This window comes from Nylanderia fulva, unplaced genomic scaffold (assembly GCF_048542155.1).
Source record: "Nylanderia fulva isolate GAGA-0341 unplaced genomic scaffold, ASM4854215v1 Scaffold7, whole genome shotgun sequence".
In the NCBI taxonomy this organism is placed as follows: domain Eukaryota; kingdom Metazoa; phylum Arthropoda; class Insecta; order Hymenoptera; family Formicidae; genus Nylanderia; species Nylanderia fulva.
The window spans coordinates 4,297,531-4,316,850 of NW_028190807.1; the positions used below are offsets into that span (position 1 = coordinate 4,297,531).

The 19,320-nt window shown below is 40.6% G+C and overlaps 1 protein-coding gene across 4 annotated transcripts in view; it reads right to left on the reverse strand.

Moving 5' to 3' along the window:
* Positions 1–19,320, reverse strand: part of Sox102F (transcription factor Sox102F) — a 157,127-nt gene that overhangs the window by 107,137 nt on the left and 30,670 nt on the right. For 2 of the 4 annotated variants that reach the window (XM_085488659.1, XM_085488661.1), the window contains one exon: positions 6,314–6,408. In XM_085488659.1, coding sequence (XP_085344785.1) covers positions 6,314–6,408 — 95 coding nt within the window. Of the gene's footprint in view, positions 1–4,308; positions 4,573–4,620; positions 4,722–6,313; positions 6,409–19,320 lie in introns of those variants that run through there. The other 2 variants (XM_085488658.1, XM_085488660.1) reach the window with 2 other exon arrangements.

Sequence of the window (19,320 nt, forward strand, 5' to 3'; positions counted from 1 at the left end):
CGACAGGCCAATGTTCGAGTCGTTATACTCAAAATCCAAGTAATTATAATATTATTGTCATGTCAATATACATAAATAACGAAACGTGTCAGATAAAAAATATTGCAAAAACTGGTTATTACATGAAATCAACTTATTTAGTGCTCTATCGATTCAAGTGGTGAGAGATATCTATTATGTATATATTCAGTGTATTTAAAATTTACGCGATAAGATATTATTGATTAAAAATCAATTAACAAATTGGACAAGTTATTTGATAAAAAAAGTACATTATCTAAAAAATTTATATAGTTACATTATAAAAATATATCTTTATATTAAAAATAATCTCGTTTCGCGTAACCTGACTTGTATGCTATACATTAACGGAAAAACTAAGACTCCGTATTTTAATTCTTGCAAATGTAATCTTATAGCGGAGAATATCTTCCTTCGTCGTCTGACTGAAATTAAGAAAACAAATATCACAGAAGCGCCGCGAGATAAAAGGAAAAGTAATACGGTGCAATTCGAAAGATAAAGTCGGTAATGCTTTTGGCTTCCACGCAAACATCGTTTTAATCCCCATTTCAACAAAGTCCCAGGCACAGAAAGGACCGGGAAGTTATATCCCTGCAAAGAGAAATAGCGCGAAAAGAGAGAGGCGTCGGGAAGGGAGAGTAGCGGGTTGAATCGAGGCGAGTAATCAGGGAGACATTATTTTCCCTTTGAGACCTCCCGTGTTTTATTACGAAGGAAAACGTATAATCTGCTTGTGCAGTTCGGTCGACCGAGCTAGTCCCTGTTTCGTCGTCTTTAGTTCGTCGATCATTCGCAATTGACGTGCTCGATGGAATCTACGACGCCACCGAGCGCGAAGGGTGCGTCGCCGATCTTTAGTCTTCTTTCAAATTTATCGACGATAATACAACGAAGACGAAATACTCAAATGATTCCGGTGTGTAAAATATTCACAAGAGAAACTCGAGAAATATTATATAAAGACGTCCATATATATCTCGAAAGAAATTCTTGCGTCGATTTTTTTCGAATCGATATATATACAAATGCTACCGAAATTTATTCGACTAATTACGCGATTACTAATTGCTTCTTTGCGAATCACCGTAATTCAACAGTATCTTTACGTCAGTTTCGAGCTCCGGTTTCGAGATCTTTGTCGCGAAGAGTCTGCGAAAGACGTGGAATTCTTATTCCATGGCGTTCCATTATACGAGCCGAAAAAAATATTGCCCCTTCGCTCTTTCTTTCGCGGCCTCGCTCATCGCCCGGAGAATAACATTCGCACTTTACGATTATGCTTGCCTACTTTTTTTTTTTTTGTTAAAGAGGCCGGGCTTTCTCGGCATCAACGGCAGATTCACGATCGGCTGTTTCACGCACACACAGACCTCGATTAAAGTCGACAACGACCGCTATGGGTTACATGGCTGAACGGCGAGTTCCGCATAAATCGAGAATTAAATAGACAAGCTTTCCAGGATCTGCATAATCTCGCGAGAGTGTGTTAATCCTGGGCGAGGTATTCTAAACAGCTTGGTGTTATTCGTCGAAGAGACGACCAAAGAGATGCCCCTTGTAGTTTCTTTCACTATACCCGTGCAAATATATGCATTTGAAATTGTTTCAATATAAAGATTATAAATAAATTATGATATGCAAACTATGAATAAATATACGGATATTATATGATAATAGTATACCATTATTTGTAATGAGCATCTTCACTTTAATTAAGCTATAACGGGAATATTTCTATATGCAGTACGGTAACAATAAGGAATAAATACATAATGGATGAAAAAAAATCAGACATTGCAACAACAACGATGGCGCGATGTTGTTTCTAATCAGATACATATTATATTTTGCTTGATATTTTTGAAACACCATTTGTGTCACTTTAACGACCATGCGGTGACCGGATGTCGTAATGACGTACCGACAAAAGCGCGCGTCTTAACTTTTTTTCCTCCTTCCGTCCCTGTAGTTCTATCCACGGCACATGATCGCGAGATGAGTTCTTCGATATTTTCAATTGGTTGTTATTTTAACTCGCTATCTGCAGATGATCAGGATTTAAACATATGATCGCGTATATTATGTGTCATAGAGGCCCGACATTCTTGAAGCACTTGTCGTTGCCAAAAATTTGAGTTATCGATAATAACGAGCGACGATGCCTGCTACCCGCGTTTTTGAGCGCGAAAATGACGCGACATCTTTTTATCTGGGAAAATAAAAATGTTGAAATAAAAACCTCACTCGCCCCGTGTCATTTCGGTGCGTTTCGCAAACACGTACAGCGGCGCTATATCTTTGTCATATTTCTCCGATATATTTATTTTCTTTTTCGCAAAGAGACAAACAAGATGTCCACAGATAGACGAATGTGGATTATTTCTACACCTCTCTTTTCTCCGATTTCTCTTTTAGCGCGACACAGGAGTTACGATCAACAACTCCCGGGGTAAATATCATTTTTCGCGAAGGTTTATACGACTATATACTAAGATAACTTAGTCTTTGTGGTGTCGTCGCGCCCAGATTGCTCCCAATTTAACGCGGCTCCGCCGCACTTCGACTCGTTTTTCTCCGCTGAAAAAATAGGGAAGGAACGAAATTAGCGGAAGCGCGGTGATGATTCGCATCGAGCATTTTGCGGTAACACGTAATCGCGTAATTATCATTGTGCTATTTGCACAAAAGGAGAACGATAAGATTAAACGACGCTCTTTCCCACCTTCGAAAATCTCATCGAGCTCTCTAAACCGTATAACATTTTATCATCATCCTGGAAGATACGCCGATACAAGTTTATTGACAATTGCTAGATGGAACGATGATACTGGCGTATATACTCGTAGCTGCGCGCTATATTTACTTAACGTTCCGCCATTGGTAGCAGCATGTCAATATCGCGCCGGATACGACATCCGTATTCGGGAATGGGAAACTGATGTCCGAGAAATCTCTGTGAATTTGCATTACATAATTGTACGTAAAAAAAAAAAAAAAAAAATATGTCTGTGATTTAGAAATGACAAAAGTAAGCTTGATATTACGACATTCGTCAAATATTGCGGAATATTTATCGACTATTTGCGAATGTACGTAACGAAACGCGGACAATTAAAATACGATAAAATCCATCCGTCGCGCGCGCGATCGAATGAAGATCTCGTTGACAATTTTTTTAGTTGTCCGCAAAATGACAACCGTTCGGCGGCCATCCATCAGCGATCGTCCAATAAATCGAACCGTGCACGTGAATTTCGCGTTCTCTCGCAACGAACAGTAATTCAATTCCGTTTACGCAATTTCGAAACGGCCGAGCGATCGACGATTCAACGGGTGTCCCGATTGTTCCCGATTTCAATGTTCTTCCTCGGCGAAATCGTAACTCTTCGTCGCTCGCCATCTCTACTATATATACCTACGAAAAATCGTCAGAATGATATTCTCTCGCCGAACCGGTCACCACATGGCGATCGCAATCTTCCACGCCTGACATAGCGCTTGTAAATTGATCATGGTTATACGGCACCGTGGTTGAAAGTGATCTGCTCGTTAAGTATCGTGGGGGCCCCGTGAAAGACAGTGTCTGGAAAGCGAGACGATAACCGGGAAGACCGGCGTGATCTCGATCGAGAAAATACCCTATCGACGATATACCCCTGACGTATGCGCGATTAATGGCGAAAGTCGGGAGCGGGAAGAAAGATTTTGCTCTCTCGCCACGCTTCTTGCCTCAAGTCCATCTTACGCGAGCAACGACGGAAATTGAACATTGCGTAAGCTCACGGTAACTCGCTTCCCCTTCATCGTGTAAGCAACTCAGATTACCGGACTGGAAAGTGAATTGTTAAGTAAAAACTCGTTTTTCATATAACGCCTCGTGTAATGTGCAAAATATCCGTTTATTTTGTGTCAAAGTTGTTGATGGATCTTTCGCAATGGACTTTTCATTCGTATACAATTTTGATTGAGGATACACCGTTCGTAGCAAATGATTTATTTTCATCGTTAAATATCTTTGTTGTCCAGTGCAAAATTAAATTTATATTGGAAAATTTGCTTGAAATTAATTAAAAACTGGCACTTTATTTCATCGATCTGTTCTTTTAAAGATTAATTTGTCAAAAGTGTTTAATTTTATTTCATCATTATATGTGTTAAATTACACATTTTAAGCAAAATCTTGTATAAATATTAAACTCAAAAAGCTTAATGATATATGCATAATTAATAATTATTATTTAATTTTTTGCTAATAAACGCATAGTTAAACTGATTTCTACGTACCCGATCGGTTCCATTCCTGACGACAGATAAGAAACCTTGAATGTTCGATACACAATGAAAACGCGAGAATATCCAACCCACAAAGTCACACCTCACTAAATAGATAGAACTTCCGCTTAGATTGCACTCTTGGTCGCGTCCTGAAAACTACAACGCGCGGACAAATGATTATTATTCTCGCTATGATCCTTAACGATCTCGTACGCAAAGTTGGATCTCGCGGACCGAATTTTCCGTGGCGGAAGAGCGCCGGTTTTTCGCCACGCCACCCCGTATATATCGCCTGGGAAAATAAATCTTGTGGACACTCACCGGGAGGGAGACTGGACACTGGAGGCTGTCACCGGACACGGGTTGCAGCGACTGCAGCAGATCGCGTGCGTGAAAGAGAGGACGGCTATCAATGGCTGCATTATACAATACTCGACGGTGGTATATACGCCAATACGATTCGCCGTCGCGAGTGTGCGTATACGCGCGCGCGTACACCTCGTCAAGTATGTGTGCACGTGCATACAAAGTCGCGTGTATATGTAGACATGTGTATACATATACATATGTATATGTATATATAGATACCACCGAACGAGGTGTGCTGTTCACCGCGCGCGGCAGGTATTGCCGTCAGGAGAGGCTCTCCGGCATAACCCGTTCGCGCGAGATGGATGGACGAAAACGGCCGCGAACGACGAAGGGAGACGACAACGTTGTGCTCCACCCTGTTCTTGGTTTACTTTTCGACGAGCATTTCGCCGATTAGATATCGCTTTTTTGTAAACACTGTGTGCTACGAGTGGGTTCGATTATTGTATGACATCCTCACCTCCTTCTTTTCTCTCTTTCTCTCTATACTAATCTCTTTCTCTTTCTCACATCTTTATCGCCCTTGATGCCATCATATATACTTTGTTCCTGCCCCCTATATCCCCTTACCCCCTTTCCTGTCGCCATCGCGAACCCCCTTCCTTCTCGCGTTCATTCTTCTCTTCTTTCTCTTTTCATTCTTTATTCCGCATCTTTCTCTCTCTCTCTTTTGATCTCACTCGACCGGATCGACCTGTTCACGTGTGCACTCGCAATAACTATATCCAGCTTGGGTCTTTCTTATTTTTTTGTCAGGTCGTTCTTACGCAGCTTGAAAATGGATTGACTTATTGTAAAACCGTGTCCCGCCGTTCGTGATTGTCCGCGCGTGTCTGAATATGTACTTAGCCCGTACATCGAGTCAAGTAGTATACGACAAGTATTTTTCTCCCCGCTCATTTATATCGCCACGTGCGCCGACTCTACGCAAATTCTATTTTTCACGTTAACCGCCTGGAGCAATTGCACGTTCCGCATTGTCAAGCAACGTATATCAATCGCATGCGATTCGATCGATCGCTCGCAAAAGCAATCGTACAAAGTATAAATCATTTCGATAGCATACCAGTACCGAAGGTGTACAAAAGTGAGATATCACTCTTTTTCTCCCTCTTCTCCGCCATGACAAATTTTTTTACCATTCAATTTTTTCTATCTAATATAACTTCACAGAATAAGATAACGCTTCAACAGATAAATTGTCAATCCTTCTTGTTTACCAAAAATAAAATTAAGAGAAATGTTAGGCGCAAAGCTAAATGTTCTATGAGAATCCATTCCATTGAGATTGTATCAGAAAACGCACAGATTTCTAAAGTTTTAAAGCACTATTACATTATTATACGCTAACAGGATCTCATTGAAATACGCTTGTAACAAGCGCTTGTATGCAAGTGCAACAGCTCGATAAACGAGTACGAACACGTTATGAACACGCTACGTGGAGAGGTATATATCGCTAGGGGAATAAGTCACCATCGCCGATAAATCGCCTTAGTACATAGTTAGACTGTACGCGATGATAGATTTCATAGTTAATGTTAAAGGTCTTTATGGGTTCCCCATTAAGTCACATTGTACACGGTTGGATAGCCGCATCCTGAATGAATAAGCACAATAAGCAGGTGTCATTCGTACTTACCGGCTTCGAATCTCCTTCCAGCTGATCGGGTTTACGGCCGTATCGACCCCGTCCACCGTCGTACAATTATGGCGAACATCAGGAAGCGCACCATCCTGAGGATAAGAAAAATCTTGGCTCAGCTTGATGAATAATGCGAAACGTCATTCCGCGCTATTTAATCTTTGATCAAATCTCTCGCATGTAATACATTTCTATAGGTAAAAAAATCTTTCTGATATTTTGTTACATTATCGATTTTAACTTTTATTACTCGCGCGAATCGTCACAGCTCATCTTCATATGCTGTCAAACTTTTAACTTTTCCGACAACAGAATGCTGAGGAACAGCGATATAATCGAGTATTTTTTATTTAATCATCGATTAAATTAATCTTTCATATCACAATATATTTAATTATTTTTATAAGATATAGTGTATTTATTTGACAATAATCAAGATATGTATTAACATTTTGTTGACTGCAAATTAATTCGCGTTCCATTATACATTATTGCAGAAGCTAAAAGAATAAAGTTCGAAAATAAAATAGAACAAAATAATAATATACAATCTGATAAAGAATATACAATAAAAGAGAATCACAAATTGCGTCTCTCTTTCATCATTCATCTTCACAAAAGGAAGTAAATTAAGTAAACGAAGTTTTATAATCGAGAACAAAAGCAAACTAATGTAGAGAATTTTATTGGTAAGAATGCGTTAATGTTTCTTAATTTCTTAATCCATCCATGCAATCACAGGTAGAAGAATAAAGGAAAGCATAATTAAAGCACCGCAATATCTCTATTAAAATTACAGCAATTTGCATTTTTATAGCAATATCAAAAACAATTATGCTGATTTATGAATTTTCGCAATTATAATCATATAGTGGCCTCATAATGACTATCGTTCAATTAATGAGAAAAGAATACATTTTGTTAAAATGTACTATCCAGTATTCATTGTGTAAGAATCGAAAGATCGAAGATTTGCGGTTGGTTACCGACAGGTACGAAAGATTCTGGATAAAGACAAAGGACGATGATTCAGAGGTAGGAGGAGAGAAGAACCTGGTAGATGACACGAGATTCCTACGAACGCGGGTACTACGTCACTGTCTTTTTCTTCTCCGCTTCGCTACTCTCCCTTTCCCTCCCGTGCACCTTCTATGGTTTAATGTTTTCGACTTGAAACGCCGGCATTCCTTCCGCTGCATGGAATCCGACGATGTTAAATGAGTGAAGAAAATGAGAAAGATCTTGAGAAAATATAATGTTCACTAAACATTCTCTCTCTTCCATAATTTATCATGTAAGAACTGTTTAAATATTTGACAGATGCTTGAAATTATTTCACATTATATATATATACATATAAATTTTTCTAATAAAGTGTAAATATAATACATATATAATATTACAACATATCAAATAAAGCATTTTATAAATAGTAAGTAATTCATTACAAGCATATATAATATCATTATATATCTCACAAAATGATATCAAGTTTTCGTTAGATTCTTAAGTGGTTTTCACGCGGTTAAAATCTTCGACCCGTTAACCGATTTTTTAGCAATTTAAGATAATTGGACAATTATCATATTAATTACGCATCATATTAATTTAATTTGGAAGGTAGATCTCTCAGATTTCTGGCAAGCTAAAAAATATCTGGTGTGTAGAAAGACGATTCAGTAAACGGAAGCTGTCGAGGCTTTTGGGCGCTCTTCTCCCGAAAACCGGGTAAGATCATATCGTTTCCCATTTCAGGAAGATCACAGGTAGCTCCCGCTCTATTAATAGACCGGCTGATCAATTCGCAAGCGCGTCGATGGGGATTTACCTGTGGCACGTGGGCGTTCCCGGATAGCAAGAGGCTGTAAAGTCGTTAAGTAGCCACTTCGGACTTTAGAATCAGGAGGTGATGGATCATTAGCCCCGAGGATCTTTCCGTAACCTACGGTCTCTGTCGAACCAATACTGGTTACATGCTTCGACAGGATACCACCATGAAGCGTGTAATCGTCCAGCTGAGTTTCAGCCGTCCGTGAAGTAAAAACAACGCTCGCGCGATCGTGACGTTGCTAAATCGTAACACAAATTAATTTTCTTCAAAAATCGAGCAAACTGCAATCCATTAGTCGATACAGGATTATATAACAACGATTCAATTTTGATACTGTTTGATTGTTCAACGGTTGTATATTTTTTTCTACTTTTTTTTATATTGCTATACGGATCAAACGAACGTATCGCAAGAATATACATCTGGCATTTGGCAAATTAAAATATGAACAATAAAGATTAGAATGCATATAGAAAGATAACGATGTATAACGATCGGCGAATGATAAGACGATAAGAATATGCGGAAATAAGTGGTCGTGTCGTGTGCTAATGTAGCACTTAATAAATTCGCGAGCGTGGAAGTGTTATAGCCGCGGGCGCACTACAGTTTCTAGGCAGCGAGGAGCCCATAAAGACGTTAAATAGCCACTTTCGACCCGGCAAGAAAGTGGTACTGAAGCATCGGCCCGCGTGAGAGGGAAAAGATTGCAGTCAATGGCATACGAAACGCTCCGAAAGTGTACATAACATCAGTTTGGATTACGCGCAACGTTTGAACGGATGAGACGCACGCGGTATGAAAATTTGTGACGGTAATGTCTCGCAATAATGAAGATTCGATATATCGAGAGATACGCCACCGTATACATAAATACCCCACAGGTATTCCACTTTATTTCCTGCCGTGTGAAGAACGCAAAGCAACACAAATCACGTATCTGTATCGCGACATAAAATCTCTAAATTATATATCTTCTAATTCTTATATAATTTTGAGAAAAATGTGTACGTATATATTCGTTATAATTTGGTTTTAATATCTGGAAGCATATGTGTATAAATTATTATAATAACTTTATAAATGACAATTAATATATATTCTATTTTGTTATTAACATACAAATTTAGATTTTTAATTTTTACGATCGTAGGTACAAGTACTTATCAGTACATCCGAGCGTTGTACAATAAAGATTATTTAACGCTTGACCTTATCAATATACCTTTGACATAGAATGTAAGAGGAGACTATATTAATTGCCAAATGTATTTATAGAATTATTAAGACCGATAATTGAGATAAGTAACAGAACTTAATACTAGATTAGATAGTGTATAAGATAGTGTAAAGTGAGATGCAGAAATAGCTTGGCATTATATTGTAGATGTGTTGCAAAGACAGATAGAATAATCCGTTTTATAAATAGCGACTTAGAAAGTTAAAAGACTCGAACAAAACAATCAATATCTACGAATAAATGAATGGTCGATTAATATCGCACTGTACGAAAGATACAGGATCGTATCGTGCATATGTTACATGAAAAAAGTAAACAAGCTGAAGCGGACAGTTCTCGAGAAAGGTAAGATATCGCGGTAACATGCTAATAATGCGTGGGCGTTTTCTGGAAATAAGGAAGCATATGCAATACAAAAGGTAGGTAACCACTTTTAGACACCGTTGCGAGAAACAGGTACTTGAAACCGGCTGCAGAATCGCAGTGGTTTTTTGCCTACACGTTGCGAACATTTACATTCTAAAATGTAGTGAACATAAGAATGTAATTTACTTGTACATTTATTAATTGCCATTGGCTATTATATCTTCTTCCAGTTACGAAGAAAAATACAAAATGAACATTACACACATAATGTATTTCCAGGGGAAAACAGTATATAGTATATTGTGTATTAAGTGCGGAAAGTTGACAATTGGTCACGAGTGCGGGGGATGCGCTAGAAGGCGGCGTGGGAAATCGGCCGCTTTCCGCACAGAAAACACGCATACAAAGTGCCACTTTGCCTGCACGTGTAATACAAAAAATTAAGACATAATTAAGAAAGAGAAAAATTACCGAATTACTATAAATTCCTAACAGCACACATATCCCGAAGACGTTCAGAGAACATCCTGAGGATGTTCGCATGTCCTCTAAAAATCCTCTGAATATCTTTCGGCTATGTTGTGCTATTAGGGTTATATCGTCGCAAAGTCCGCAGCATCCAAATGACGAGATTCAATGAATTCGATACCGATTACGGTATAAACTTGATAAGTCATGAGCAAGTGGAGTGGCACGTCAACGATTCGGGGAGCAATCGCGGGAATTGGCACGGAGGAGCCGCAAATGTATGCGATCGGTCAGGTAGAAGCCCGGTAGGACGAGCGAGGTTTGCCGGTCGGAAGAGGCGAGTCCGAGAGAGCCGCTGGAAGGATGCTGGAGAGGCCGAGTGGTGGCGGCACGGCCGGTGTGGTCAGGTGGCTCGCAAGGACGCGGCAGGCCGTTCACCCGTTGGTCCCCCTCCGCCCCCTCGCTACCGGCTACCCCCCTCGCCATCGCTCGTCACACGTACAGGGTATTCACGTATACACATACACGCAAGCACAACATCGCGAATCTCTTTTCCTCTCCTTTCAACTGTTGTCTCTTGTCCGTTCTCTCTTTCCCGCCTCCTTCTTCTTCTCCTGTGTCTCGATGTTGCCCCCTTTCTCCTACCTCCGGCGCTCTAGATCCGAACACGAGCGCTCGCCTTAACTAAGTTACCGGTATTTGTACTCCAAGGAATCGCCGGTTACTGTATTCTCCGTGTAAACATGATAATTGACCCGTTACACTTTGCACCTAGCGCGACCGAAATTTTTTTTTTTTTTTTTAAGGTCATCCTGTGCGTCTTATTTTGATTGTTTATTGTATCCGCGCGCGATTCTCCTCCGCAGGAATATTTTATGTATAGGGGCACGTAAATTCGACATACTAACGATACCGTAAAAGTTCGGTGGAACCCATGAAATGTGGAAGTTTATGGGGAGGCAGCGTGGAAACGATAGTATTAAGGCAACGTTGTTAGCACTTTATGATCGTTATGTTTACTGGAGATTTAAAGCGATACAAACTGTAAACGCGTAAGATATAATGTGAGAAAAGTAAGATCATAATGAAAAAAAGATATCATATAGCTCTCCGCGATAGTGTGTTCGAGCAACATTTATAGCAGTTTTCTTTAACTGTTTAAAGTGCGACATAAAAACTCGCGATTCAAACGGGTTTGTCAGGTTTCGGGTCGATCTACCGTCGATTTATTGACACGAGTATTAACGGCGCATATCAAAGTCCACATAAATCTCGGAATCCGGAAAAGAAATCGACTTATGACATCAAATCGGGCCACGATTTCGCCTCAATATGATAATTACTTTTGATTTTCGACATCAAAGTTACCGTTAAATTAATATGTGACAAAATGTTGAGAGACCAGCACTGACGGTATTAAAAGAAAAAAAAAAAAAAGAATATTTAGTACATTCAAATCATTTACAAGTATTAACATAAACCACGAAAGATTAGTCGAAGTGAAAAATTCTGCCGCTTGCACTTCTTTCCCATGTAAGAAATTTATTGTTTCTCTCCTCATTCATATTTCATCGAGATTATGAGCGATTCTTTATTTACGACATGCCAAGTTCGTTAATCGCGTGTCTCCCCGCAGCTGGTATCAGCAGCATAAATAGCGTATCGGCGATTTGCGACGTCACATTCATGTTGACATCCCGCGACGCTTGCGGCAATGACATCATGGATGAAATAATAGGCGGCCTCTCGACCTCCCTCTGTCTCTCTCTCTCTCTTCGATCGAGAAGTTTCGTACGGTACCTTGAAGAATCGAAAAGAAATGAAGAAAGGAGAAAGAGAGAAGTCCGCTCTCCCGCAGGGAACTAATAACCGGGTTTCAAAGGCTCGTCCTCGCTACACACGCGCGCGTACCCGATTCCACCAGCACAAATCAATAGCGAGGGCCAAGGGGGGAAAGGGGGCCGAGGGGTCGGGGACGGCGATGTAACCCGGGACGGGTTTGCGAGGCGCGCCCGTCAATGCAGGTAGCCGAACGACGAGACGGCGGCGCGGTGGCTGTTATTAGCTTTCTTTTCTCGTAATACGCGCCCTGTCAACGGCAGGAAATAAGAAGTATTCCGGCGTAGTTACTTTGTCAGTCGGGAAAGCGACAATAATCGCAGGCCCGCACCCCAGTCCGCCCGAGTTGCCCACTCTCTTTTTATCCTATCCGATGTACCGACCCCCTTTTTCCCTCGTCTCTCTCTTTCTGGCACGATGATTCTTCAGGAGAAAGAAAGGGGCGCGGGAATCGGCGCGCGCGAGAGCAGAGAAGTCGATTGAACAGAAATTGAATGATTGGAGGCGCGTCTGGAGGGTGCTTGATTGTTCATTCAAACAACAATCGTAATTGCGTTACACGTCGCAGCGAGATGGGTGGTGATAAAAGGGGGATGCTTGCGAGGAACGGACTGGTCGTCGGCATTGGAAAGCCTATAAGGGTTAAAACGCCTCCTGTATACATTCTTAATGTCCGTCACGCAATGTTGACGCAAAAATTATTAGATTGACGTATCGCCTCTACGAAATGTTATTTTTTTTTTGCATATAAAAAATGTATAAATATAAAATAGTATAAAAATTCTTTGAAAATCAAGAATCGAACCGACGGCTCGTTCAAGCGTCGATATAAAAAAGCCGATCCTAATAGAGCGATGGGAATTCGCGTATCATAGGCGAGTATTGTACCGTATTGAGAGGGCTCTTTCCGCGACGAGTGGACCCACCGCCGAGCAGACTGTTCAGCACCTTCATTCAGCCGTCGTACTTCGATCAGCGGTGCTACGCTAACGTGATTAACGCCACGAGTCTCTCGAGCACATCTCACATCGGTGGATTCGTCGATCGATATGCCGCTTTTTTTTCACGGCGTATCGACGACGACGCGTGCCGCGCGCCGTCATTAGTCGGTCGAGGACCATTTCGCCGTTGGATGCGACGTTTTTGTTTCCGTTCGACTCGGCTTCGCCTCGATTGATTGTACCGCGGCGTTCTGGTCACGCGCGATTTATTCGAGCGCAAGAAAAGAGCGCCGATCTAAAAGCTTGTGTTTATTCGAGCGGCTGATTTCCCGCTATGCATGCGCATCCTCGACTATATTTGTTACACATTAAGAATTTATGTATTTACGGTAAATTTGATCGCTAATTTTAAACCTACATTTCGCGTACTCGCTATTGATTCTGTGGTCTTTCTCTCTTAATAAAAATTTTACTTTATACTTTTATCTCTTTAAATTTACTAACATATATCTACATAAATCTTAAGCGAGAATACGAGTCGTACAAAAGAGTTAAAAATATCCTCCTCGATATCTTGTTTTATCTCGACATTATACGTTTTCGCTGTTTTCAAATATTGATTGTATTCGAAAGGGAGACACAAGAATAAAAATGTGTAAGTTACACAATTTCGCAATCGTCCGCTGTGTATTATCCGCGGTTTCACAGGTACGGCACTTGGCGGCATCGCAAATAGCTAAGCTTAATTTGCAAATTATGGGGCCGACTACTTCACGAGTCTCTCGAAATCAATGTATTGCACGGCGCAATGCGTGTGTGTGCGTGTGCTTCAAGACTCTTCGAGCAAACGCCGTCCGACATAAAGGAGGAGGCGAGGAGGAAACTAATGATTTGCTCAGTTAATATTTGTTCAGCTATATATGTTCCTTTTCGAGCCGCTTCCTAAATCGAGGTTGACGCATTGTTACTGCCGTACGTTGTGATTAACATAATAATGCAAACACAATGACACGGCGAGCTTGACGGCCTGGGCACTATTTGAGCAGGTGAAAATTCCACCATGGCCGGCGCGCCGAGTTGCGTAGGCGACGATATGTGCGTTGAAACGCGCGAGACTCCTCCGTAATCGCGTACGTATATGCGTCTGCGTACATATATATATATACATACGTCGCGTAGAACGGGTAACAATCGTTCTCTAATTCAATTAGTAGAACCTCGCAAATTTTCGTCGCGACCGTCGTCGATCCACGTACGCGCGCTTTCTTCGCAATTTCTTTCATCTCTTCGTGTATTTCTCTAGCATCGCTTCGATGTATGTACAAAGACAGCACGATAAAAAATATTCATCGCCAGTTTCGAGCGAAATAGACTCCCCGACTGATGTTAGAAATGATGTGTCTGCCGTTGTGTTGACTCAATCAGAGACATAAATTCGTAGGTCGTCATTTGACGGCAAAGGTTTGTAGACTTTGAAGTGCTATTTGTGTGATGCAAAGGTATCAATTTATCCTAACACATGTGCATCTCGTGTCAACAACTCTGTGGAAACATATCGGTCTTACCGTTTCAGTCTTAGCGAATACTCGCGGTACTATTTTGCGATATAGATATATGTATAGATGAAAAAGCGATCAAGAGCGGCTTTTATCTCACGTTGAATGCCTCGACGGCCAAGAAGAATGTATACCGGAGATTTCTCATTTCCAGGTAATTAATTTACAATGAACCGGACGAAAAAGGGGAACTCTAATCCTTGTTGCGAGGGTTATTTATGGAGTCGAGTCTCCATTGAGAGATCACCGCTTGCTCTTTTACCGCGAAGAACAAACGTCGAGCAAAGAGAATCATTCTTTCTTCCGCAACGGAAGTCTTGCCAAACCGCACTCGAATTATAGCTAAATATATTTTTAGCACCCGTAAAAAGCCTTGGTAAATTTATCTTCCAGCGAATAGAAATCTGCGACTGTCGTAGAATAAAGGCGGTTTTTTCTTTATATTGCTTCGAGAGATAATTATAGGGTATTACTAATTATATAGAGCATCTCATAGAAGACGATTAATAAAAATTATTATAGAATGGAGATGCATCTCTTTTAACTCGTTATACGATCCGGCAATCGACTCAATCGAAAGGACGAGAGAGGAAAGAAATACAAATCGAACGCGAGAGAGCTTGGGACAATTCCCGAGGCCGAGAACGATCTACGTCGGAATGGTAATCAACATAGGTTCCGAAACGGGCATACAGACGACGCGGCGCACTTAATCGTAAAAGTAATCACGAGCGAGGAAAAGAGCGCGAAAAGAGCGGAGAAAAAGCATGCAATCCGGATGCAGGCCGGAAAATGACAATCACTAGGCGCGAAGCCGTTTCCTCTGTCTGACGTCAATCTAGTTGGTCGGTGGCTTGCTGCGTTTCGCGCGGGGAAGGAAGGAAGAGGGCGAAGGGATGGGGGTGGATTAGCGACAGGGGGTTGGAGAGGGCGCCTCCGGCGCATTCGCCCTTCGTCAATTTACCGGCCGATCTTCTCTCGGCCGGGGCTGAAATTTCATCGAACTTGAAGTGCAAGAGGGTGATGTCCCTCGGATCGCATCGGCTACTCCAACCCTGTCTTTCGTAACTATGCTCGTGCCTCGCTCTCGTCATTCGATAATCGTCCCGTCGACGGGGCGTCCCGACAGGTGTCCACCAAGGACACCTCGTCCCGAGCGTATCTTCACCTGATGGCGTCGCAGATGACGTAACTCGCATACCAGCGCGACTTCGTGTTTACGATGTCCATAGTGTCTCGCTCTTACGGTGAAACATGAATGTATATACTCGCCAAGTCGATATCTATCGAGGAAAGAGAGAACGAGAGAGAGAGCGAGATACTCGGCATTCATTGGTTCTGTCGTGACATCATCTAGATAGACACGTAATCTTTCTTCCGTGATAAGAGCAAACGCACCGACTATAATTACACGTTAAGCTCTTCTTTTTCAGGCTCGTTCATTAACTTTGGGCAGCGAGATGGATGGATTAAGAAGTCTCATTTTTTCGCGTATATTTCTTCCTTTTTAACAGATTATAGAAATTTCAAGAGTCAATTTTTTTTACGAAACAATGAATTGCGCATAATTTATTATTATTAATTTATGGATGTATAAAATGTCGAAAATTTGTCAATTTTTTGCAACTTTAATAATGCTTATAGTAATATTTTTTTTACTCTTTTTACTATTTTTTTTAATAATGTAAGTGAAATATAAAATACGTTATTTAATTAAATATAATATGAACTTAACAACGTATGTAATATAAATTACACTTTCAGTGTTTATATAAATGATTTTATCTAAAGATTAAAAAAAAACATATGAATATTTATATAAACGTTCTGTAGGGATATCTCTAATATTGCGCATTATTACTTTAATTAGGCCAATAAATACAACATTAATTGTGAAAAAGATCAGATACGTTGGCTTATTAAAACTCTCTTTATCTCAAACTTCATTAAATAAATATATTAATTTGGTAGAACTAGCAGAATGTAAATTGTTTGATGAATAAAACATCAGTAATACATGTCAAGTTTCGCGTACGTTCTGCGCAAAAGAGATATCTTAATGGCGTCGATGATAGATCGCCCTTGATGATAAGTGGTGGAATCACTCAAAATACACATATGTATTTTATACAAGTTATACAAAAAATTATCATTATCATTATCATCATCTTTGTACTATATATTCTTAACATCGCTCATTCTAACAGATACTGTATTATTATTATTAGTATAACACGAAAATTTTTATTGTAGCGATTAAAAAGAGTCTAATATAAGCACGCACAAATTATGAGTCCAAAGTAAAATGAAGGAAGTAGGAGCTATAAAATACGCGTTACAATTAAAAAAATTTTGTTTCGTTTGACATCAACAAGTATCATTAAAGTTTAACGTGCCGAAACGCATTCAAGTTATCGAGACTAAAAAAGACAAAGCGATCGTGCAAAATTGTAATAAATTTGGACAGAGATTCAATTATTTCTTACGTGAATCAATATCTGCTGAGCAGAGTTATAAAATATTCCTCCACAAAAATGGAAATAATTCACTTCGCGTTTGTGTTGTTCTTTCGCCATAAGGAAACGCACCCTTACGGATAAAATATCGCGTGGCAAGTGACGCATAGCGTCTTACACTTTGAATCAACTTCCTACGCTTCCCTTATTGCTTTCCCAGCTAGTCGAGACAATATTAAAGCCAGTGTTGGCCGCGCGTTGGTTATTTGTATAATGAAGGCAGCCGTGATACGTTGTTGGCGGTTAAAAGTCCGGGAGCAGAGTTTCTTATTAGTTATTAGTATACGCTCCGACGAGGAGCAAATGAAATGGTTTACAAACGCGAGTGCAAGAATAGAGAGACAGAGCCTTGAATAGGGCCTTTGAATTACTGGTGGCCGCTTGTTTTGTATAGACACATATAATGTATACGTATTCACGCAAACCCGCTCGTTTGTGGCCATCCGTGAGCCCGTGTACATGCGCGATTTCGGTGTGTGGATATGGACGCATACATACGCGGAGTGTCTCGGCGAGCAATATTTAAGTATGGCGGTGCGAGTTTATTTGCGCGGACTTGTACACGCGCGTATCCACCAAGTCCGCGCAGAGCGAAAACACGAGATGTTGCGGCCATCCCACTATCCACCACCCGCCAACGTCAACCCAACGTGTCGCGGTTCTTCTGCGTCCTTACCCCTTTTTTCAATTCCCTACCACTACCCCTTTCCTCCCAATATCTCTGGCGACTTTCTGAAAAGTCTCGTGCCGCTGCTGTTGCGCGCGCCCTGTCATCTTCTGAAAAGAATAATATCTCTCTTTGAAACATTAGCAATTCTATGATCGCCATTTTTATTATTTATACACCGTTCTTGCCACCGGCTCTCATCTATTCGCGCGCGTATACTACATACACATATAGACGCATAGTACATATAATATATTGTATATATATACAGAGTGCTTTAGAGTTACGGTCTTTTCCTTTAAACAGACGAATGAATAATTTTTCTTCCAAAGAAACATCGCCATCAATCGTGTTCTATGTCTCTCTTCATTGTAACCGTTTGAAAGTATATTCATTTATTTCTACTGTCCAAAGGTTAGAGGGATGAGTATATATATATATATACCCTGGTAATTCTGAATCGCCCCGTGTGTTACGCAACGCGTGCGCGCAGGGTGAAAAGAAAGGCCAGGGTGCGGAGAGACCGCGCGACGATGTGCGGGCGCGGCGGACGTCGCCTTGTTACAAAATACTTTAATTAATGACTCCTCGGAACAAATTTACCTTCATTATTAGCACATTCATGCCGGGCGACGCGGCCGCGCCGCGTATATACGTGAACGCGCGCGCGCACGCAACACGTGTATCTGAGAGGCACAAAGCCGGCATTGTGTGGAGCCACTCATAAAAGACGCCTGTTCTTGCGCGGGCTTTAAATAACTCAATTCACCGAATGCTCTCCTCCACCGACTGTATCGCTGCCTTTTGCTGCCTTCTCGCCGGAAGAAGCACGACGCGAAAAATGGAGGTGGATTGGTGGATAGTGTGGCGTATAGAAAAAGGAAAGTAGGAAGGAGAGGAAGAAGACGTCGGGATATATCATGGATGTGCATTGATATTAAATCACATTCAACGATCTTTCAGAGATTGATCCAAGTCAAAATGATCGGATAAAAGAATCGAACTTGGAGAAAACAAATTTTTTAACCCCCCCGACTATGTTGAAGAAGATTTGTAAATTCTCAATTAGTTTTATCATCTCGAATACGATTGTATCATGTAACTGCAATAATATTTTATAATTCTGTTTCTAACGATAAATATATGAATAAAAGATTCAACATATTCCGCTTTAGCAGGCACATTGCAGCAATGCTATTTTTTATGTGTACCGCATAATTATAAGTTAAAAACGAGATTACGTACATCGAATAAATGCCCACTCGCAAAAGCTTATACAAGATGAATGCCGAACAACGTGCACAATAGCTCTTCTGTGTTCGTATCCTTCGTACGTCTAGACTAGAGAGTTAATAAAGCGTGTAAAGAGAAAAGACTGACAACATGCTCGTTTCTTATCCGAGCTAATTATTCACGCGTGCTTAAGAAACGAGAGGTTCGAAAAATCACTGAAATAGTGCTGAATGTCTCGAGAATATTTCACTTTTCAATACTACATATTGCATTTGCTCATTTATATTAATAATAATATCAATATATGTATATGCATATAAAATATTTTTTCGCAATGTTTATTTTTC